Below are 25,683 nucleotides of genomic sequence, written 5' to 3'. Positions count from 1 at the left end.
TGATTCTCGATAAAATTTGGCGTAGAAGTAGAGTGTAGTACCTCTACGTCTGGAAGAACATAGGCTACTAATTAAGCTTATTTATAATTCCGTGCGCACGGAGTCGCCGGCGACACCGAAAAGTTACGTAGTCTCAAATGCCTTTAACAAGTAAGAATCGATAAAGCTGACTTTTGCTTACGTCTGTAGCAACTAATTAGCAAGAAAAACTATTTATAGAATAAAAGCATTTAAAAACTAACACGGCACATTTGTCGGCGGACGTTTTGCGTCGGTTACGGAGATGTATGGCTCGTGCCACTAATTGGCCTCCAATTTTACATGTCATAGCTTGTGAGTTATGACTGTGCAGTCGGACTTATGTCACCCTGGTACTTAGAAGCGAGATATTATATGCTGTTCTAAATGAAGACCAAAATTTTGTAAACAAAAAATGTGGCGGCATAATACTTCGATTTGAAAACATTTAACTAACGAAAATCAATATTTGATCGATCGTTCTCGAACCATTTTTAAATTGTTTTACGAGATTTTATTCAGTTTCACCTATCCTAATGTTTGTCATCACATGCTGATCTGATGATGGAGCACAGCCTCATGAAGTTTGAGGTCGTTTGAATCGTCTAGATGAATTTTTTTGTTAATGTTTAGATCTTTTCATTAACAACATCGAATTAAAATATATTTTTTTGGCAAACAACCATTGCCATTGACCATTTGGCCATTTGACCGTGGCAAACGAGTCACCAATCCACCTAAACAGCGAAGCGACCGCTGCCCATAGACATCCGTAATTGCAGATGCGTTGCCTTACTTTAATCGACAGAAGAGGGGACGTACCTATAGAAAGATGATGATGATGACCTCCGTCAAATCCACTTTCCCTTCCCATCCCTTCCTTATAACAAAAGGGTGGGAAGGGAAAGTGGACTAAAATTAGGCCTCCGGCACGCACACTCATCAGACGAAACGCGGAAGTGCTTCCACTTGACGCCTGTCTTCTGTATGGTCGTGTTATTGCACCGGACGACCCGGCCCATTTGTGTATCCAAAAACATTGTTGAAAAAAAATTTTTTTTTTTAATTCACTTAGCGTGTTACTACATTTGATTTAATCGATAATTTGATTTAATTTAATTTAAAATCGATCTACTGTCTGGAAACCGTCCGAATTTTTGTATTCCGGGTTATAAAGTATTAAAATAATTTTCCCATCAATGTCAAGAATAGAAGATTAAATGCATTCTTTAGCTTATATGATAATAGTGAAGAAAGTTCTATACTCTTTTTGTCTATGTATGCGTTAAACAATTTTAAAATAACGCGGTGAAATTCAAAGAAAACATGGAAATTAAATGGTTAAGAATATCTGAATAAAAACAGATATTCACAAATGGTTAAGCAAAAGACAATAACTTGCGAGAATGAGTAATTGTTTGCTTCCTAGGAATACTAAAATAACAAAAAATAGTACATACCATATATAATAGAAAGCGGTTACTTCGCCGACTGACATGAAAGTCGATTCTATGGTGACATGTAACATAACTTGACTGCTTTTTAAATAGGAATAACATAGATTAAATATCATGGTAGTCAAAAACACAGTCAATATTGTTTTTTTTTACAGTTTTAAATTTCTGTACGTACGTACGTACATCGGCCGTAGTTAAATTGAACATTTTGCGTTGATTCTAGGTAAAAACAGTACTATATATCTTAAACATTTTGAGATACTAATCTAAGATAGAAATAAGATCTAGTCCTTGTAGTAAATATCACCTGTTGTTAAGGTATTTCTAAATGTAGTGAAATTGCAACTCATTCCAAGATAACATTAACCCATAAGATAAATTACGTAAAATAATTCTTTTTTTAATATTTCGTGAGAAGTAAAATGCGTTGTTTTATTAAACATTATTTGATGTAAATGGATCTTGATTATGTATGAATCTTACTTAGTTTCTGAGAATTATAATCTCTGTAAAAACATGACAGTTATTTCTGTCAATATTTTTGACAAGACAGATATAAGAATATTTTTTAAACGGGGATTTTAGTTTCAAAAACCAAGGGTCAATAAACAAATTTAAAGCACAATTAACGATATCAACAAGTAAAGCCTCAGTTAAAAAGAATACAACTAGCTACTTGCCTGTGACTTTGATCACGTGTAATTCAAAAACCAAAGGCATATTTTTTCGGTATATGTTTGTATGCATTTAAAATTAAACGATCTGTTTCTTAGACAAACATTCAAATGCTTTCAGCAATTCCTTAGACGAGATAACCAACGTATCATATAAACCTTCGCTAATAATAGTTACGTGTTTATTGAGTAAAGAATTTCTCACCAATCCTGCCGATGTTACCAAGAAATTTTTACATTACGTCCATACGTGTATATACTACACTCATCTGCTATTCCAGTAAGTACTGTTTTACCCAATAACTAGTAAAAACTATAAGTAGTAAAGGCTATTCGATTATTCTTGATACGCCAAATATGTAAAACAAAATGCGATCTAGAATTTCAAGAATTTACTTTGAATCTAGATAATATATTGACAAGGAATTTCTCTTGCAAACGAGACTATTAACAGTGGTAAATCCCGCAACAACGATATTTGTTGTGTGCACGAATTGGCCGGTTCTACCAGTGAAATACCACGACCACACAAAAGACAGGCGTAAAGTGGAAGCAATTCTACGTTTCGTCTGATGGGTGTGGTGCTGGAGTCTTAATTTTAGTCCTCTTTCCCTTCCCACCCTTTTCTTATTAGGAAAGGATGGGATGGGGAAGTGGATATGTCGGAAGAGAAACGCATAGGAGGGAGAAATATTCTCTTTCTGTGCGTCCTCTTTTCCGTTGATTAAAGGCTGGCAACGCATCTGTATTTGTGGATGTCTAAGGGCAACGGTCGCCTCGCTTTTTCGGCGAATCCAGGTGGCCGTTTGCTCGTTTGCCACCTTTTGATACTAAAAAAAAACTACGTACTGAAGTTAAACAAAATAGTGGAATTGAATTCTGTTTGTTTTACAAATCTGCTGATATTTTAAAATGACAAACGTCCCAAGTTAACGTTTAAGTTTCCGCTATTTCCTTATGTCAATTATGTTTTATTATGTGACATTTATCGCAATTTCAGTAATGACCCGCTTTTGACAATTGTCATATTTGCCCAAGTATTTTTATGTCATTTTTAAGTCGAAAGCGTAGAGGGCAGCATTCCGCGCTCTCCTCGCGTTTAAAATTTGCCGTAAAATTAATTAACTTCATTGTGAATTCGACTGTTTGGAATATTTGTTGTTCTTTTGTGACTTTGTCGGTTGTACATCAAACTTGATGATAATGGTCGGTCATTCCGACTGACAATCTTTTCTTTTTTTTAGGTTATGTTGAACATTTGCCGTGTTACTGATTGCTTTCTGGATTTTAAAGCTTGCAGTATGCAAAGATTGTACACATTTGAGATATTTTATCATATAATATTATCTGAAATAATATAAAACACTTAAATAAACTTGAATTAAAGAATACAAACTTATGGGTCGTTTATTAGCTTCGATCGAGTTTCAATTTAGTATGCAGTTTAAAAAAGTCTAAGCTAAAGGTCTTTATCTGTTATTATTTATCTTAAAGGATAGTATATCAATGAAACTAGTTTTCAAAAGCTTATAAACATTGAATATTTAACTGGAAAGAACTTTTTAATAAAATAAACAAGCTCTTAAAAACATTGACGCCGGCAACTTGTTCCATTCTTTTGCTGCACTCAAAACTTCGAAGTATGTAAATGCTACACTGTTCGTGCTAAATAACTAGTGCTCAAAAATAGATCAAAAGCTTAGTAAGGTTGAGTTCTGCAGAACAATTAGCAAAGTCTCAGCTTCTGTTCCCGGTAGGTCTAAATCATCTAAGAGATGGCGCGACCAGACGTGATTTATGCATGTCTTTACCGCGCTTAATTCGTACTAATGATCTATGGAATTATATCACAGTAATTTTACTAATATTATAAATGCGAATGTTTGTTGAAAGTTATCTCCGGAACGGCTCAACGGATCTTGATGAAATTTAGCAGAGATTTAGAACATAGTCTGGTAGACCACATAGGCTACTTATTATTTTTTAATTCCGCGCACACGAATTCGCAGGCGACAGCTAGTACTTCATATATTTGAATGATCTGCAAATAGCGTTGCCAGGCGTCCGGATAAAGCCGGACATAGGTAGGCTTTTTGATTGCGTGTCCGTTAAAATAAAGGTGTCCGGGTTGTCCGGCTTTTGTTAGGCTTTTTACATTTTGTAAACAAGAGTGGCCGAGCGCCGGTGACGAGAGTCGACTGACGGTCGTGTCCGGCCTATCTACCCAAACGTCCGGCCAAACTGGCTGGTCTGTCCGGCTATTAGGTTTGGCGACCTGGCAATCCTATCTGCAAATATTAATAATTTGTTAATAATTAACACGCGTGTGTGTGTTTGTTTGTTTATCTAAAAATTGGATTTGGCAATGTAAGCTTTTTGGTTTATTTCTTCTACCAGGAAAACATAAAACTAAAGGTAAACTGAAAAGGTGGCACTAAATTGTTATGAAGCAATTCATTGAAATGTTACGTCTCATTTGACGACTCATTAAATGTTTACAAGCTTATTAAATACTAGTAGTTACCCGCAACTTCGTGTGCGAGGAATTACACAGACAGATTAAACTGTCGATGCGCTGATTTTCAGCTGACCCCTTTACAAAAAATAAATAATAAAAAGTAATGAAAAATAAATAAAAAGATAGATTAATAACAACAAATTTGTGTATTGGTAAACTTATGATCTAAATTTCTGTCTGTTTTGTGTATTATCAACGCTTAATGTACTTATATATTTGCAATTAACACTTGCGTGTATCACAAGTACTAGGAAATTAATTAGCAACGGCTCTGAATACTGTAAACGCCTGGGAACATTCCTAGACACTTCGCCCGACCTACCCGTATGCTTTTTTGCATTCACTATAAGCGTATGTTACATTCAAATTGTGAATTTGGACTTTTAAATTTCCTGCAGTTTGTTGAATTGTGCTCTAATAAAATCAAAGAAGATTTTAAATACTACTAGCTTTTACCCGCGACACCGTCCGCGCGGAATAAAAAATGCACACAAGATAAAAAAAGTTCCTATGTCCGTCTCCTAGTTCTGAGCTACCCCCTATCAATTTTCGGCTAAATCAGTTCGACCGATCTTGAGTTATAAATAGTGTAACTAACACGACTTTCTGACTATATATATATATATAGATGTAAAAGGAAATAAAATACTTTTTTAATTTGATGAAATCCTTGATACTTTTAAGATTAAAATTGACAATTCGCGAATCGTCAAATTACGACAGTTGACAAACTGTCGGGAAATATCTGAAACACTTAATAATTTGATTTCACAATCGAAGACAAAATTATATTACAAGTAGGTTTAATAAAACCAGAATTCACACACTGACGGTAACATGTATACCATAAGCGATTCCTTGAAACAAACAAATGGTCCCAGATAAAGCTGGAAAAAGAAATGGCAAAGGAACATAATTAGTGCGAACTCGACGTAATTATCTGTCGTAAAACAGCGCGAAAACTAAGTATTGCTTAAATTAAAAAGTGAAAGGTCTTTGTAGTTTTTCTACGAATAATTAACTATTTATAGACATCGATAACACTGGTGTAATAACATTATCTTACTAATATTATAAATGCAAAACTTTGGATGGATGGATGTATGAAGGTATCTTCGAAACGGCTGAAGGGATCTTGATGAAATTTGTTAATAGATGTCTGATAGTCTGGAAGAACACATAGGCTACTTACTATGTTTTAGTTACCCGCAGATGGAGTCGCAGGCGACAGCTAGTTTGTTAATAAAGAAAAGATGTCAGATGTCTATAGGCAGCGGTCGCTTCGTCACTTCAGCGCCTTATAATAAAGTAAAAAAGAAAATCAGTAGATTTTTGACGTATCATATCTTGACAGAGGTCTTATGAGGCGTTAATCGATGTTTCTGTCGTTTAGGGGCGCAGCAACGCCCCCGCCGAAGCATACCATTCTTTTATTAAATTCAGTATTTACTAACGGCAAACACATATTTCATCTTCATTTTGCTTTTTTAATTTTTTCTGATCTTTTTAGATATAGATCCAATAGGAAATGATACTGGCAATAAAAAAGACCATATTAAACCATAGATATAATTTATTTTTTATTTACAATTACATCTAATGCAGTCAAAAATAACTATGAAATAAAACTTTAAAATATTTACACAAAAAGACTTATTATAAATGGAAGAAGATAATGACTGAAGCAAAAAGAAAATCCTACGAGAAACACGCATTTAGCATCCTTCATTTGAGTTGGCACGTCGAGGACAAACGTAATCCTTTGCCTCACGTGTCAACTTAAGTGATGGGTACTACGCTTATTCTTTTAGTCTAATAACATAAATATGACTTTATTAAAATTTAGTAATCATATAATTTTTTTTTAAATTAAAACGAGTTACTGAAAACATTTACTTTGTTTATAATTCACTTTCAGATATTATTACAGTTAAATAATTATCAAAACAGCCATCAAAGTTTTTAAATAATATTTTTTTTATTCCAATATTTAATTGTCGTACAATATTTGAAAAATTACTAATTTCTTAGCAAATTAAAAATCTCGTTTCGTCCAAAATGTTTTTATGTTGTTTTAAATTGAGGTTATTTGTTATTAAATTATTGAAAAAGTTTTTTTTTTAAACAAAATAATAATTAGTATTTACAAAATGATCACAAACTAAGAAATATATATCTAACATTTAAACTAAATACACTACTAATATAACTACTTGGTTACTATATCGCATCTTTTTTTGGATAATCTGTGAGAGTGTAAGTATTTTAACATTATTTTTTTCGACAATTTAATATAAAATTATTATAAATATTTTATCCCGATATTTTTGTGGCAAAAAATAACAAAAAAATTTATATTTTATTGGGATGATTTGAAATTATACAATTTCCAAACCTGACGTTAGGTTACTCTGTCAAAAAATTTATATTCAAACATAGAATTGTCGTTGTTTTTTTTTCTAAATATTGACTAAGGTGACAATATGTTTTATCAACAGTCAAAACTAACAGATAAAGACTGTTTTATTAAAAAAAAAAAAAAATTGTCAATTTTGAAATTAACTCAAATGCTATTATAGTCTTCATAACTTTGGGTAAGCTTTAAAATAACAATGTGTACTTAAATTAATAAATATAAAAATTATTATTTTATTAACAAAAAAAGGAACATTCGTTTAAAATGGTGGCATGATGGGATTGATATAATGTATGGAGAAATACATTAAATAGAGATCAACTGTACGAGTAACATCTAAGACCGATTAATGTAATAGTTACGTAATAATTATTTACCCATCTCTTTATATTTCTTAATTTTTACAAATAGATTTTTTGGCGTACTTCAGTTTTTTTTTTTACAATTTAATATTGTGCAATTTTTTTTTTAATAATTCCAGATAAAAATTACGTTTAAATCAATAAAAATCGGTCAATAATATCTTATATATTCACTGGTATATAAATAAGTATACATGATACAAATTTTTAATACTTTTTTCACATTTCATCACCAATTTATGTGACACTAATTTCTTCATCATCTTCATCACTTTCAGTGGCGGTACTATGGTTATACAGTCCCTGCGCCATCAGCTGGAGCGCGAGCGGGTTCCTCTGACCTGAAGCCTTCTTTATCTTCGCTCGCTTATTCTGGAACCAGATCTTGATCTGTGCCTCGGCTAGGCCCAGTTCCGCTGCTAACGCCTGTCGCCGCCGCTCCGTAAGGTACCGGTTCTCAGCGAACTCGTGCTAAGAACAAAAGAAGGTATTTGAATTTTTGCAATTACTAAATCCGTCACATAATAAAATGGTTAGGCATTGTAACTTTGAGATGACAATTGGATAAAAATAATCGTAATTGTAATCCCGGGACAATCTTAATGTAAGTCGTATAACTGGCCAATGTTTTTAAATGCTAAGATTTACTCGTCTCATATTACATATCTTTGTTAAAGTAACGGTCATTATGTGATAACAACATGTTTTCATACCAGTATTTACTAGTGGAAACTTTTAAGAAACAAATAGATAAGAAAATACTATATAAAGAAATCCGAGCTAATTTCCAGGCCTGTTTTACCTTCAATAACAAAGTAAGATAATTTCGTGGGAAATGTAATTATTTTAACAAATATATTGTAATTATTCGTCATTGTTTAAGAAATAGGCCGCATCTGTCAATTATTGCAATCACGATTATATTTGAATAAGTCAGTAATCCTAAACCTTTTTCATTGTAAGTTGTGATTTTTAAAATATGTATGTTATTTTCAATATATTTTTTTTGAACACATTATTCCAATCGTATGACAATTTATATTAACTTTAGAAACGACAGCTTAAATTGATTTCTTTGACTTTTATTACATACCTACAACTGACTTAAATCTATACTTTAATTCGACACACATTCAAAATTGATATTAAATAAAAATTATCAATCACAAAGACATTTTACACTATCCAACTTCTTAAAATTCTATTTTTATGAAAGAAAACTATATTTCAACTTATAAAAATGTTGAGAGCCACTAGATTTAAGTCATTAAAAACAATTGTCAAGTAACAAGTTAATTAACGACTTTATTTGACATTGATTAAATCGTTGCAGAGACATTTATAATTGTCCGAATTAATTTATTAATCATTTAATTAATAATCAATAAAAAATTATTTTACAAATAAAACTATTTACAAATAAAAACGTTATAATACAAATTTTAAAATAACCTAGTTATATAAACTAAGGGTTAATTTATTTTGCTACATAACGTAAACAAGACCTTCGACTGGCAAACTACTAATACCGTAGCATTATATCATCCCATTCACTCTCATTGAATAAAACAGAGACAACATAATAAATTGTAATATTTTTCGAACTAGTTTTAAAAGGCAGGAATGGCTATAAAAATAGAGGAAGACGAAAGAAAGTATGGATGGGTTGTGTGAAAGAGGATATGCGTAAGAAGGGGGTAAATTCAGATATGATGGCTGATAGAGATGTATGGAGAAGTACATACTGTGCCGACCCATAGGAATAAGGGCAGGTTGTTGATGATTTTTCGAACTGCTTTTACACTTTTCGAAACCCGCTTTAAAAGAAATGATGCTTATTTTGTAGTATTGACATTGGAAGGTCACAGGGTCAAAGGTAGTGAACTAAACGAACGAACTAGTTATAAAATCCTTTGTCATTATTTTTTATTTTTTCATTTTCTATGCCTATTTGGGTTTCACATGTTTTCTGATAAAATTAACCGCGATAGTAGCGTCTCTTATCGGGTCAGATAAACTTGTAGCACTATAATAAATATACCTTTAGCCTCGCGAGTTGCGCTGCACTGAAGGCTGTTCTAGGTCTCTTCTCTTCTGGATTCATCTTCTTTTTCATCCTTCTACTTCTAGGACCTACAGACAAACGAAACAAAAATCATTATTATAATTTTTTTTAATGTTAAATTTTCTACGTTCTGTTAATGAGAGTTACAAAACATTTTTTTTAATTTTATTAAGTTAACAATTAACTATAACTTAACCTAAGTATAAAAAATAACAATGTATAAACAAAAAAATTAGTTCCACATATTTTCGTAATGAAACTGGTCATTTTGGGTAGGTTTTCCATATTCCTAGCCAGGTCTATAACTACAAAAAGTACCTATTGTAGAAACGATGATCCATAAAAAGTTTTAATATTATTTTCTAAGTGCTTTTCTAAATATATTTAAAAGGTTAGTTAAACTAATAATTTTAAATTGAGTAATTATTTACGGCTGTTAAAGATAAGTACAGTCGAGCACGTAAATGTAATCATATAAAAGTTATTAAGTTAAGTTTCAGACCATGTTATTTTATATTAAACTAAAATATGCTAATATTATTATTATACAATATTATTACCAAATTAAAGCCAGGAAGTAAGTCATCAATATTTATTTTTTATTTTTTTTTTAACTCTAAATCTACTCCAAAAGATTAGAGCGATAATTTGTAATCCAAGCAATGGGATCTCTTTCTAACTAGCGTATGAATAATCATAAATGTATATTTATAACGTAATAACGTAGTTTATATCTAATGATAAATGAATTTATAACAGCTGAATATTTTAGTGGACAATATTAATGTTTGTTGGAAGTACGCATGAAATTAATATTTTATGATAAAGATAACGCAAGGGTTTTTACACAGAGAATTCGAAAAGGAGAATGCTTCCAAAAATTAACATAGTTTTTAAAGAATATAATGACACTAGCTGTCGCCCGCATTTCCGTCTAATAAAAAAAAAATCTAAATTGGCAGCCTATGTGTTCTTCTAGACTATGCTCTACATCAAATTTCATCAAGACCAGTTGTGCCCTTCTGAAGCTAGCTTCTAACAAACATCTATCCATCCATACATCTTAACTTTCACATTCATAATATTGGTAAGATTAGTAAGATAGTAGGATAAAATTTTAGAATTAAATTTTTACACATTAGTAAATTTTGGATAACTATATTTAATGCTTCTAGATTTCGCCGTATTTATATATTATAAAATAACATTGAACAAGTTATCTGATGTTAAAAAAGACCAGTGTTAACCAAATCTAGACTTTTGAAATGATAAAAAGCTGTATTATAAGAGATTACTGCATACAAATAAGGAGTACATATAACATCAAACCACTACGCATGCGGTGTGGGCACGCCCATAGACCTAATTAAATCCAACCAACAGTATAATAGAGCAATATTTTCCATGAGCCTTGTCGTACGGCCGCCATATTGCATGTCGTGTCCAAAGTGACGTAACCACTTGTACAACATTGTAGTTCATGTTTAATTATTTAAATTGATTTTATGTAATTAAGTTATAGAAAATCTTGTAGTAATTTATGTAATTGCTTTGTTAATTTCTATAAACATCCAGTGACTTTTAAATTTAGAATTCCGTCAATTATTACCAGCCAAGAAAAATCGTAAAAAACAACAAGAATCTTTTGAATATATGCTTCACAAAACTATTTCAATTCCAAATATTAATTTACTTCTCAAGATACGTGATTAATATCTCACAAAACCATATTGTTTTCAATTATCTCCTCAGAAATGATCTACATTTAATTCTGCAATTGTACCATTTTAAATCACCCGTAATCACTTTATAGGGATCTAGACAGTTTAGCGTGCGACTGTACGCCGCAATAAATCCACACAACGCTAAATGCTATCAGCAGAGGAAAATAGCAACTATAAACACTTCTCTACCTTCCTGTACTACTGAATTTATTCACCGATGCATTATCGCAAAGGATTTCACACCTAACCACATTAGCATAAGACGCACATTTGATAAACGGCACGTACACGACTTAATCCTTTATTCATGCCAACGATTTTTTTTAAAGAAACGCGTTCAGCTGTTTTAGAACCTACGTAATTCAATTTACGGTATCAAATCGCTTGTGCATCGTTAAATGCAAGCATCACGTAATAACGAACATTGAGTTTTATCGCTTTAAGAATAGAACAGGAAATGGTGTAAACACAAATCTTTTAGATTTTGAAAAATGTTTGGCTATACGATACTTTATTGCGATAAAAAATAAACTCTGAACGAATGTTATCAAGGTTTCTTTTCGTTTGACTGTAAACATATCGCTTCAAACGCTCGTTTATCACCCGATAAAACGGGCAGTAAGTTTTTTATTCGTGTTTTTAATTAAACAAAGTCCCTCGAAAACGTTTGCCAGAGAATTTTACGTAACGAGGCGTAATGTGTTAGGTTAGGCTGGCACTGGAAAATATCGCCGTGCACACATTCTTTTATGTGTTCTGAATTTTAATTAATGAGAAATAGCGACCAAGTATGCACTCATTAAGTGACCGAAATGAATGACCCCTCACCGATGATTTACTTCGCTAATATAATATTAATTTACTTTTTTATAGAGGAAAACTATCAAGCTGCCAGCTCGTAATCACTAAAATAGTGAAGTAACCTCTGCCCACAGACAACAGCAAGATTTTTAACATGAAAAAAGGCAAAGGTCCACAAAATGCTGTCCGAAAAACGACTTTTACTCAATATTATAAAAAAAAAGAATTTCTTAATGGTTTGTTGGTAATGTTGACTTAATAAACTTCAAATCAATATCAATCAAATCCAAAATCAAAAACATAGTAAGTCTATAATTAAAGCAGAGTAATACTAATAAGGGTATAAAGTAAATAAACAAACAAACCTGCAAATAGATTTAAAAACTTGGCAAACAAAACAGTAGGAACAGAGACGTGAAGTACCAGGCGGACATAATTCGCGGCTAACAGCCCAACTTTGAGCTATTAACATTCCAGCGCAACCCTAGCGGACGTTATCCGGACAAATGAGGATGATAATTTATTCATAGCGAGCGTCGGGACATATTCATTACTTTTGTAATTGGCAGCGTTAAACGTAATGGCAGCCAGCGGGCCTGTTGTGAAGTGTGCTAACTGCCGAAACAACAATTATTGGTTTGCGCGGGAAAAATAGTTGAAGTATACTTGAAATATCGGATTAATAAAGTACGAGCGTCTAAACTATTTTAAAGTAAGTTATACTATTAATTCTTAATTAACAAATAATCTAAATAAATATAAATTTAAAAGAATCTCACGCCTACTTTTTTGTTGTTTTTTTTTTCTAATGAATTCAATTACATAACCCGAGGTCCATTTGACCTCAACAGTACGTAAATAACTGCGTAAGCTGCGTTTGCTTGTTAATTAATATATTACATGCTAACGATGTTGCGAAGAAAGCCTACATAGTGCTAATTACCTACTGCACTTCTAATATTCCATTACCACCTGCTCTGTGTTGTTTTTCTAATTGTACATTCCCTCTTATTAGACTATGCGGTTACTTTATTGTACACTAAACGATTTGATTTTCACACTAGTCGTTAATAAGTTCACACTTTCGAAACGATGAATTAAAAACGAATAAATGTAATTTTTTTTATGAGACGATTGGAGAGTCATTATCACTGATATTATTTACTTGCTGCTACTGCGCAGTAGGATTATTAAAGGAATTGTACTTTTTTAAATATAATTAATTGTGTACGACTAAATTTTCCTAAGAATTACTATTTTAGTTTGACATAATAATTACAGCACGCAGCCGCACGCAAACTACTAAATGAAATCGTAGGATCGCGTGTTGACTTATATGTTACTTATAAAAGATTTCTATCTCAAAATATTTAATAAAACTATTCATATTTCATATTTCCATATACGAGGCTTAATTAAAACAATTAATTTAATAACTACAATAACTACTTATGTTTATTATTAACTAGCTTTTACCCGCGACTCCGTCCGCGCGGAATAAAAAATGTCCGTTTCCTGGTTCTAAGCTTGCCTGCCCACCAATTTTCAGTCAAATCGATTCAGCCGTTCTTGAGTTATAAGTAGTGTAACTAACACGACTTTCTTTTATATATATAGAAGATAAGATACATATAACTTAACTAGTAATTACTAAATAAGTCTAACTGACTACAATCTTAGCCCAAGTTGTATTCAGCTTTCGTAAATTATTCAAACTGATATTAAGCAATTAAGTCAATTAAACGGTTTCTTCAAACAAACGACGGTCAACAAAGAAAATTCTTAACAGAAAGTTCGAATAAGGCAAAGCAATTCCTTAGATTATTGTAAACATTGTAGGAATTAGGACTAAAGTTAAAAGAACCAAATGGAATTTAAACGATTCAGAATGTTTCTGATAGATCAGCTGACTATATTCAGAGCTCAGAAAAGAAAACTAAAAATTCATCATTCAAATACGTCAGCAATTGCCTATAGCACTTGAAGCTATAAAATTAGCGGCCATAATCATTAAGAACATTTAATAGATGTACACCAAAGTAGTAAAGGTTACAAAAACTAGTCAATAATTATTTCCTGGAATGGTGGTAATTACTAAATAATTAGGTTGCTACCTTTTGTCGTCGGACCGGCGATCACAAACGAAAAATGGCGGACATTTAATTGCCGCTCTGTCACCGATTGTGTGTGAATTTGATGTATGCATGTTGATAAATAATTAACATACAACGATGTTAAGTATTACTCTAGCAAATTAATATTAAAATACATTTTTAATCACTAGTTAATAAAATTTTAAATAAGTCAATTATTAAACTACGCAATAATTGGATTACATCAATATATATATATTTTTAGTTTCAACGTATTCATAAATAAGATTCAATATGAGACATTAAATACCGCGATATACAATCTTAAATAAAACGACATGTCTTCGGACGTCTTACTGTATAATAGAAGTTGCATATCCGCTCCTGTCTACCTCCAAATGATAATGGTCGCAATGGTACAGTATTCGTAAGCAATCTCTTCAAACATTCTGACATGTGTAGCTACGGCAAGCGTGATTGTTTCCAACGCGACGATGCGTGAAACGGAACGTTGTCTTTTTGTGGATGCGGTATATTACATTTTTATACAATAACAATAATTGCTTTTGAAATTTTTAATACAAACGTCTTACTCATGCACGATGGGATAATGTTTCTCCTTTTGTTATTTTAAATATCAATAATTGAACTTGACAACTTTTTTAAATCTACAATTTTTCTGGTTAGCTTTCTTCAGATCCTTTTGTACATTAAAATGACGAATAACTAAGTACAATATTATTTAATTCATTATTGAAATATATTCGTAATAATACATTTAGGTTTTAAAAATAAATCTCGCAATTTTTAATTCTATGAAAATGCCGCGTCCTATAACATTACCCTCATACATCCACGTCTCATTACGTATTCAGTGCGTTTGCTTCGCTCAATACAAACATTTGTTAGCGATCAATTCATTTTGAGCTTTGTTCACAGTAGATAAGGTCATTTTTCTTTTGCAAGCAATTTATTCAAGGAGTTCTTTATAGTTCCAAAGCATTTTCGATTTTATTGATTGGGAATAAAGTGTATATTGCTTCGTCTGATGTTTGGCTGAGGTGTGTAAGGTAATTGCGCAAGCATTTTGTAGGGATTGATTTTTTTCATTTCGTAGGGACTCGTGTTGAAAGATTACAAGGATGAACGCAGTTTACAACTTGTATATGCAACAATTTAAAAATAAATACATATAGGAAAAGATGGCTGAATGAAGATTAGTACAAACCTACTGAGGTGGACTGGCATAATAATTTTTATATCATTTTTGTTTATAACTACAAAGAGTTCTGGATCCTCAATTTCTAAAGCTGTTAAAAAGAAGTTAACTTGATATACAAATCTAATATATAAAATTCTCGTGTCACAGTTTTCGTTGCCATACTCCTCCGAAACGGCTTGACCGATTCTCATGAAATTTTGTGAGCATGTTTAGTAGGTCTGAGAATCGGCCAACATCTATTTTTCATTTTTTTTAACTGCGCGCGGACGGAGTCGCGGGCGACAGCTAGTAATGTGTAAAAAGATCCTTTACAAGCTTAGGTTACAATTTCATTAGTCTATAAGTCGGTCGAGAACGAGGGCTAATGAAAAATGATCAGTCGGCAAGCGTCGAGCGGGGACTCAATTGACGAGTACAATGCGCGGAATCGCCCAACGCATGCGGGCGCTAACGACTAAAGAAAACAGTTCCCGCATGCAAGCATTATGGCACGCATAAGCAAGAAAACTCTCGCACCATGCATGCTACATAAATACCGAGGTATCGACTTATGGAACTGTACCCTTACAATAGAATTCGTCTGCCACTTGCATTTTGTCCAAAAAAAATGAAAGGTATATATTTATTGATATTAGTGTCAGTGAAGTGGTTATTCATTTGAAGGAACATAAATACTTCTGTTTAAACTGTAATAATGTTAGTTGTGTTATTTTACGACATCTCAGAACTGTCGTAACTGAACTGAACTTTTTTGCAAAAAATGACGATGACTAACTCTCAATTGGTCAACAAGATCATGTTACTACAAAACAATGCAATAGTAGTGATGTTCTATGTAATAAAAATGAAAAAAAGTTTGTTGAAATGAATGTCGATAAAAAACAAACACTACACGTCGTGTTTATCGACTGTCGAGTGATTAACCAAAACCAATATGGCACGGAATTTGTTTTGTTGGAAAAGAGACTTTATTTTTATGGACTTAGGATTTTAATACGAGTGGATTAGCATTAATCATAGGGTTGTCACTTTGGTATATTAATATTTTTTTATTGTTGAATATTAAAAAAGATAGAAACGACTAAAAAGGTCTGGATTTAGGAATTTTAGTTGTAAAAATCTTTCTTATATATTTATAATGAAACAATGAAAACTGGGATAATTTAGATCGGATATGTATTTTTTTGTTTTATTTTATTAGGAGTTGATACTATTATCTTCAAATCAAACTTTTAAAAATTTTACCTTATGAAGTTCAAATTTGACGCACTTGTGGCATTTCGCTCACGTATTTTTTAATATAAGGAAGGTTTTATAGTGTATGTCTGGATAAAAATTAATCCTGGAGGTCAGCCCTGCACGTCAATGCATACAGAAGCCGGAATACCTGTCCTGAAGTCAGGAACAATGTCGAACTATAAATACGCCAATTTATTGCCCCCTTACAGCGTAAGTATAAATCTGTTAAAAGAAACGTTGAAAAAGCAAGGGGCCACCTAAACAGTAGAAATCAAGTTATTAGCGAATTCTTTAAAGCAAAAAGCGCGATGGACGGTGGCCGTTTCTCGGTAACTACGATTAGTGATGTGCCGCGTATCGATGAATTATTAATGATATTAATTTCCTTTCGTTACTTTGTACATCTCATTCGAAACGACTACTTCTATATCGATACTGTTATATCGATACACTTTTTGTTGTACAACCTTATGAGAAACGTAACGCTTTGTACTGTATATTAAGTTAATACTAACAACAATAACATTATTGAAGAATTACTAGAGACAGTAATCGATTTAAAACACCTTTTAATCTAACAATCGTAATAAAATAGTCAGAAGAATTTATTCCATCAATGAATAAAAACTAAGAATACGCAAACGTATATGTTACATTATAATTAACTAGCTTTTAATGAATAGCGTTCATTTATTTTGGTAACAATACGTAGTTAAAACAATCTACATAAAAGTTATTATCGCATTAGTTGATACCCAGTCACTTATCAGCCAAATACTACGCATAGGGCTTTCACAATATAATCCATAATACTCGGTCATCTGCCTTCTGCACCCTACGACTCTTCGTCGTGACTATATTAATGCAAGTGATTTTTAGAACTTTATTATAGGAACATTAAATTTTAACAAACAACTAGTGATGTTCATCATCATATCGATAGAATATAAATAAAAAGATAACACTATTATTGTTCATGCATTTTATGCTTTAAAAGGTAAAATGTTAATGTATAACTCGCTCTTTTATTTATAACATAGGAAATACGTGTAAAAAAACATATCTGATGCATTACGCATGGTTCATAGAGTAGACGTGCCTCTAAGAGAATTTATGTCGTGTGATGACACAATTGCAAAAACTAGTAAGATGAGTGTTGCCATTACATTGTAATGATTAAGCTACTTGTCTAAATAAAAATACATTAAGCCTTGAAAGTTATTTACATGAAATGAATCACCAACTCTTGTTCCAGTTATGGAAAATAAGACAAAACAAACCCTATCTTAGGAAACGAGAGGACAAAGAAACATGTCCTGGTCCTTTACCTTTTTTACTGTAATGGTTATGAAAACAGAAAGTGAGACTTTTAATTAGAACAATTTGATCCTTAATTCTAATATCAGAAATCGAAACAGAAGACTGTTGCTCATCTCTCTTTGTAATTATTTCGAAGTGTTTTCATAAATTTAAAAGGTATGAATTATAACAATATAAATTATTATGATTAGTAGGAAACTGGTACGTAACACCGGTGTTGCGAGGTGTGGTCGATACTTTAATAGTGTTGTTACCTCGAATCTTTTCCAGCGGTTACTGTTTCCGGAGTACGCCCGCACTTCGCAGTATTGAAAAATTATTTCCTTCTATTGTTTTTTGTTGAATATCAAGTTACAGTTTCACTACATTACGTACAATTGTGTAACCTTGACTTTAAACTGTCAAAACTGAATGAAAATATTGTCATCTCTTACATTTTTCTTGTAAAAAACTGAGATAGGTAATCATTTTTTTGTAAGTTTCATTCGGTAGTGTAAACTCACGTTTAGGTTAGATGCAGGAATATAATTTGAGTGGCATTAAAACAATTTTTCGAGAGATGTGATTTCTGAACCTTCTAAATGTTGATCTTAGTAATTACTGACTATGTAGGACATAAAAGGGAGCTAGAGAAATATGAATCTGATGTTAAATAACTCTTTAAAATTATTCGTCACTACAATGCAACGTACATACCTACATAACAAAAAAACATTATTACTGTCAACCGAGAAAAAAACAATAAAAAAAATAATGAAGCGCGCACATCACTAGGTTGGACATCCGTTCGATTCGCATTCGAAAAATCGATGTTTTTTTGTTTGGTCCAATCACTGATTAACGACAATTAAACGGCGCATCACTGCTTCTTTGTAGCGGCAATTGGCACAGTTAGCGAGAAGTGCCGCCGGCCGGTGGTAATTAAAAAGAAAACGTCCTGTCTCCTGTCCAGCCTGTACAATCACGATGTTAATTGTTTAAGACTCCTATTTTTCTAACAAGAAATTAAATGTGATTAAATTTTGTTTTAATATATGTAGGTAAGTATTTTTAAACAATTGAAGTGGACAAAGACAACGGAATAATAAAGCCAGACATGCAGGTTAAAGTACTCGCTATTGTTTACAGAATTTCAGTCTATATCTATTGTCACACAGTTAATTGTCATTTTTAATTCACTAATTTTATACTTTTTAGTTACATTTAGTAGATAACACACAGGATATGATAAAATAGAGTAATAACTTCAAGTTATCTAAGTTAACTAATAGGATATTATAAGTAAGAGGTATTCAAATAAGTTACTATTACTTAACCAGACTTAAGTTACTATTTAAGAAGAACTTAACTTTAATAAACTTTAAAAACAATTTTCGACACAAGTGTACACGTAATTTTAGTGATACGAAATCTAAATATATTTTTGGTAAAGACATTTAGACTGTAGTTTTTCGGAGGAAAAGAATTTGATGGCTTGATCATGTCAGATGGACACCTCTCTGCAATATACTTAGGTATTACCAGAATTGAACTTTTCAAATTTAACTACAAACTTACTATTAACTTCATAACTTATTGTTATAAAATAAAGCAAAAGAAACGACAAGAACATTCCAAAATGGAAATCATAATTATACGAAATATAACAAATTAAAAAATAAAGAAATGACACCGTCCAATTTAAAATAAATTACAATATTAAATACCGCAATGGTATAATGAAACGCCGCGACGTCCATCATAACCATTAAATAAATAAGATGCAATATTTCACGCCTAGAGCCAATTAAGTGGCAAAACGCCAAAACGGGCTGGCCGATAACCGTGTCAACGAACCCACCAAATGTACCTTTTTAAACCTTGCAACTGGGCGTTCCGCCATTACGACGAACAAGATGGCTGCCGTGCAAAAAAAACGATAATCGCACAAAATAATAACGACTAAATTGTTTCATTATTTCACCTGTTTCGTCGATGAATTGTGACTCGGTTATAATTTACCCTCTCGTGACAAACGGAAATTCAATTTTGAACCTTAACACTATATAAATTAGGTAATCGATTAATAAATCAGTTGTTAATTATGTTCACTAACGTGAATTAACTTCGATTCCCGTGAGGACATTTATAAAGTGCAAAAGAAGAGGGCTTTTTTTTAATAAAAAAAATATAAAACGTACAACGCGAAAAATAATGATGGCGGTACGTAATTATGTTGTCAATTGATTTTTTTACCACAGACTAAAAATTTTTTTTTTCTTTAAGTCATCGGCGGCGTGTAGAATTAATAAACAGGTCCACTCGTTATAAAATAATTGCAGTAAAGGCCTAAGTGTTTACGATAAGTGATTTTAAACTGCATCCTACCGCCGGGTATGCGTCTCTGCCTATATATTTCCCTGTCATATCCTTTATATCAAGACGACGCTGAAGAAAAAAGGAAAGTCGAAATTACTTGGTTATTGAATATTATTTTTTATCTGTTTTGATATGCGAGTTTGTGGGTTGTACTGTTTTAAATCCTTTTTTTTCACACTGTTTTTATTTCACATGACACGACTTACTAATATACTTAATAATGCCTTTTAAAAGTAAATATTACATAAATAAATAATTTTCCATTTTTGTTTGCAGAATAACCACCAAAACCCGATTTCCGATAAATTGGTACTCACGATATTAAAATGGCGTCGTAGCAATTGACATCTGTCATCGCGGAATTTTTTGATGTCGACAAGTCGTTTTTCGGCCAATGAGTTATTTACGATTTTTGAAATTGGAAGTTTTTTTCTTATAATTACAATTTTAGCGCTAAAATGCAATTACATGAGAAAAATATCAAATTGGATGTTGATTTGCACATAAATGTATTCATTAAACAAAATATTCCTTTAATTGGTAGGAAAAATTGGAATAAACTTGTGTATCACATTGACCACTTCATACGACATGTCATTCAGTTTCTAAAAGCTTTAAAGATGATTCATACACTTTCTGAGAATTGAACATTTGAATTTAGAATCGCTCCTTAAATTGCGACCATAGACATTTTTTTAATTTTAAATATCAAAGGCGGCCCTAGTCTTAATCAAACATAAAAAAAAACAATCGTAAGCCCAAAGGAAATACTTTACGATGCATTTTATAGTCAGTCTAATTTGACTTGAATTAATTAAGGGCATGGTAATAAAGTTGAAATGAAACGTTATTGATGGCTCTTGGAATTTTGATGTATTGGTTGTTACCAACTTAATGTTATTACATTTTTGGTGCGTAACGTACATTTTATAATCGTTTTAAGGATACAAAAACAGTTTATTATCTATAAGTTAGGCTTAGACAGGAACAGCAATAATCTTGAGACGTCCATACATATTAAAAAAAAATCGATACATTCTTATAAGTCTATGCCACAATGAAACAAAAAGAATACTTTTGTATCAAACAGCTACCGGTGTTTATACTTAACAAATATTTCAAATTAGAAAAAAATGAAGGATTAAACCTAACGCTGTCTGCTCAAGCCGAAACGATTTAAAAAAACATAAAAAACAAACATTTGCGCGCGTTCCTTTACAGTCTGTGCCTCAGATGACAGATAAAATTAAATTAATGCGACAGATTTATAATACGTCGTTTGCCTAGTTATTTATTGATGCACCCGGACAGCCAGGATGCAAACATCAAAAAGACTAAAAACACCTCTTTTGAATAACAAAACATCAGCTGTTTAGAGGTGACAACGGCAAATTATACTTGCTAACGTGTTCCTTTTTCAAACGTTTAAAATTCCAATAACTTTATTTTTCAACTCTTAAAGCGAAAATGCGTGACGTTTTAAAAACACCACAGATAAAAAATACAAATATTCAGATTTGTAATATTGTAAAAAAATAATTAGAACGAAATTATCAAGTACAATATCTAATATGTTCAGCCAATTCGAACTCACAAGATTGAGATTTACAATTTATAATCCCTAACCATAGGCTAGGGTTCTAAATTAAATTGGACTGCTTTTGTAGTAATAAAATAATTTAACAACACATCTGTCTAACGTTTTCAGTTAAAGTACAAAACGGATAACAACCGCTTCAGTACTATTACACATAGACAGATGTAACATTAATTAAACGAACATTAATACAGCATTAAACAATCGAAATCGCCTAGCAATTAATCGGTTCCTATTCACGCGAACGATTGAACAGGTACGGTACACACTAGGCGTTATAAAATGCGGAGGTAAAGAGCGTTTTTAAAACGCTTAATACCAACTCTACCTAAAGCCAAAACATACGAATCTAATATACTTATCAGAAACATATTTTAAATTATTTAAGTGGAACTTTAATTTTTTTTTAAATGCGTTAAAAAAAATAGTAGCTGATGCGTGCATTTCAAATTTTTTTTTTTAACTGCGGTATTCTATTAATTTCTTATTAGCTAGTAATAGAAAGCTAATATAATTAAATGGAACCTCACACATACTTATTTGTTGAGTACTTTGTACTAAGTTATACAAAAGTTTTTTTTTAGTTATTTAAATGCTCGTTTTTGGGAAGCATAGTGTGTAATGTCTGTTTGCGCCACACCCGCCGCGGAACGCCTCAGCTGTGTCTTACATCATTCTTTGTTTTTCTATTGCAACATTTGAATGTTTTTTTTTTATGGGTCATTGTTTTGTTATACGGCCAGTTTTTAAATTAAAATGATAAGGTGAAATGATCGAATCTTAGTTATTTGGTTTTGAGGTTAGAAACCAATTGGTTAATTTTAAGTTCTTACTAGTTAACTAATTAGATAAAATCTAACCTCCAATAAGTACTTAATAGTAGACAACTGAATTCGTTATATATATTTCTAATATTATAAATGCGGATGTTTAGATGGATGGATGTTTATTTGAAGGTATCTCCGGAACAGCTAAACCGATCTTGATGAAATTTTTTGCAGATGTAGAACACAGTATGGAAGAACACATAGGCTATTTGTTAAGCTTTTTTTTTTCCACGCGAACGGAGTCGCTGGCGACAGCTAAAATTTATGAGATACAATTTTAGTTTATTATATCTTTAAAATAAAGAGGTCATAAGAGATCATTTTTTAATAATACATTTATATCTCACTTATCCTTTGTAATACATTACAGATATTCTTTATGACGGACGCCTTTTCATTTTCTTTGCAAACACTGTCGAACCTGGTAAAGCGAGGTACTTCTATAAGCGAGAGTTGTTGCCCGGATCCGACGGACAACCTCTACAAGCGAGAAATTCGTGTTAGAGAGAAACCTCTATAACCGAGAAAAACATAACGGTTACTTAGACTCTCGCTTATCCAGGTTTCACTGTACACCTTGTATCGAATCTCGGACTTACCCACCTTCAGTGCACTAACCATTGAGCTATTAGTATCAATTACAAACAACCTTCTTCGTACATTGCCCCAGCGGCCACGCCAAGAAAAAAAAGGGCGTGTGCCAGGATGCAAAGTAACGCGCGATTTAACACAATAATAACATTTGGTTAATTATAACAGTTTTAACGCAACTAATTAACTATTTTGTTAAACGAAAAAATGAGGTTTCCAGGTCATATTAACCTCTTTATTATCAATGCCAGTTGCGTTACGTTTTCTGCATTGTTAGAAATCTTACTCTCTTAATTTAATTTAATGTAATCGTTCCTGGAGTTACACAACAACAGAATTGTGCATTTATTTAGGTATACTTGTGTACATATGTTTGTGAAATGAAATCAATTAGAAAAGACGTAAAAAAATGTGCCTATTTTTAAACGAATTTAAACGCTTTAAGGTATCAACAGATGATAATATAGTTATACTATTTCTTAACAAGTATTTATGAAAATAAAATTAATCATACACTTACTAAAGCCTATTAAATTGAACTTATAACTAAACTTATTTAATTAACAAATGTCCTTCATATTACAAGTTTACCAAACAGTATTCGTAATTTATTGTTACTATATAGTGAATATTTTCATGAAATTAAATGTTATGTTTGATATATTCTCTCTCGTAACCTTAATGTAAACAGTGTTATAATATGATATTGTTCCTAACAATACTTTTTTGTACAAAAGATAGGTACCTACTTCAGTGAAAACCTACACTGTAATATCAAAATAATATTAATACTAACGCTTATATTATTTACATTAACATAGAAAGAAAAGAAAGATTTTATAATTATGTCAAAAAAAATATTCAAACTTACCGGAGCTAGGTCGGTCACTGTATCTAGTGCAGTAGACCCAGGCGGGCCACAGCGCGGAATTGCCGGAAGCCTGACTGGGGGCATCCGTGCTGCATGTAGAGGGCGCGCCGCTAGACGCCGAGGACACCAGCGAGCTGGCAGAGTCCGGCCTTCGCTGCTCCGCCACTTTCTGCACCTCCTTATCCTTGCTCACCAGCTCTCCGATCTGCGACACCGTCTGCCGCAGCCCACCCAGCGGCGGGAGACTGTTGAAGTCGCTAGGCTCCTTAGACTTCAGGTAATCGAAACTATACTTCTGGTACTCATTCTGTTTCGACAAGTCGTACGGCTTGTACAGCATGCTGTGGTTGGGCCCCGCCGGCTTCGGACCCTCTATTTTATTCGTCTTCCGAATTGCGCTCAGACCGAATTCCGGGTGTAGAATGTTACTAATAGAGAAGGCTATCGGCGCCGTCGGCTGTTGTCGCCTCTTGTCCGGCTCGAACCTGTCGTCCGGGTTTATGACCGGCTTGACGTCCGGTGTCTCCGGTCTGTAGTAGTTCTGGTACTCCATCTCATGGTGCCGGTCGGGGCTCGGAGGTGGCGAGCTCGGCTGCACCTTGATCATGGTGATATTAGGCATGCCGCGGTCGTAGCGGGCGTCTATGGTGGTACAAGTATACTGGCTGGGCGACCGGTAGCCGACGGGGCTCTCCGCATGCGGCGCAGGCACGCGCCCCGACACTGGACCCGGGCTGGTCGCCTGGTTAGGACTGCAGCGGTCCTCGAAAGCCATCTCCCCGACTGATCGCTGTTGTTTATTTGATTCGGGTCGGCCCTCCTTCGAACGCGGCACAATGCTCTCGAATTACTATGCAGGTCCGCGATTAAAATTCATTAAAACATGCGCTTCAACGTCGCCGGCGACGATTATTTGAATGTCAGGCGCGGTCGACGCGGCCTCTGAATATGGCATAAATATTTATTGAGTTATTCTTGAAGCGAAACCCCGATGATTTCTTAATTCCATGTCAGTCGCGATGCCGGTTGATGTTGGTCGTCGTTTCGTTTTGTTTGTGTCCGCGGAGGTCGGTCGGCGGACGGAGGCGGCTGTCAAATTGAAACGTCAATTTGTGTTTGACAGTGACGTGGGACTGCGCTCGCGGCGGCGGCGGCCGAGCGACTGGGGCCTGCGCCCCGCTCGGACCGAGGGGACACGCCCCCGAACAAACAAGCTTTTTTCCCTTCCCCTTTGTGCTCGGAGGCGGCGACTTCTGGCGCTTTTCATCCTCGGCAGCGCCATGCACGTATCTTGCGTCGCGCTCACTCTCGTGCGCGCACGCCGCGTTAAATAGAGACGGCGGCGAGCGCGATTGATTTAACCCGATTGTGTATTTAGTGGGCCCGGCAGAGATTTGTAATTCAGTTGTAAATTGCCGCTATGGCTCTTTCGCGGGCTCGTAATGTATCAATAATACTACGCGCCGCTTTGAGCAGCCGCGGTACGGAATTTCAATTAAACTTTGACAGAATTATTATATTGATAGACGG

The 25,683-nt window shown here is 33.3% G+C and overlaps 1 protein-coding gene across 1 annotated transcript; it reads right to left on the bottom strand.

The window, feature by feature from the left end:
* Positions 1-7,619: 7,619 nt before the first annotated feature.
* Positions 7,620-25,296, bottom strand: LOC106709476 (segmentation polarity homeobox protein engrailed). Its single transcript, XM_014501287.2, has 3 exons — positions 24,154-25,296; positions 9,487-9,578; positions 7,620-7,916 (listed from the first exon to the last, which is right to left on the bottom strand). Exons 1-3 carry the CDS (start codon positions 24,926-24,928, stop codon positions 7,683-7,685), a joined length of 1,101 nt encoding a protein of 366 aa, XP_014356773.2. The 5' UTR covers positions 24,929-25,296; the 3' UTR covers positions 7,620-7,682.
* Positions 25,297-25,683: the final 387 nt, after the last annotated feature.

This window comes from Papilio machaon, chromosome 19 (assembly GCF_912999745.1).
Source record: "Papilio machaon chromosome 19, ilPapMach1.1, whole genome shotgun sequence".
NCBI classification, from domain to species: Eukaryota; Metazoa; Arthropoda; class Insecta; order Lepidoptera; family Papilionidae; genus Papilio; species Papilio machaon.
This window is presented reverse-complemented; position numbering and strand designations above follow the sequence as displayed.

What these genes read in the sequence shown, in the direction of transcription:
- LOC106709476 (XM_014501287.2), bottom strand. Translation starts at nt 24,928, where the DNA reads ATGGCTTTCGAGGACCGCTGCAGTCCTAACCAGGCGACCAGCCCGGGT. An exon ending in CAGTGACCGACCTAGCTCCG is followed by an intron (nt 9,579 to 24,153) that starts GTAAGTTTGAAT and finishes GTTTGTCTGTAG; the next exon opens with GTCCTAGAAGTAGAAGGATG. An exon ending in CGCAACTCGCGAGGCTAAAG is followed by an intron (nt 7,917 to 9,486) that starts GTATATTTATTA and finishes TTTTGTTCTTAG; the next exon opens with CACGAGTTCGCTGAGAACCG.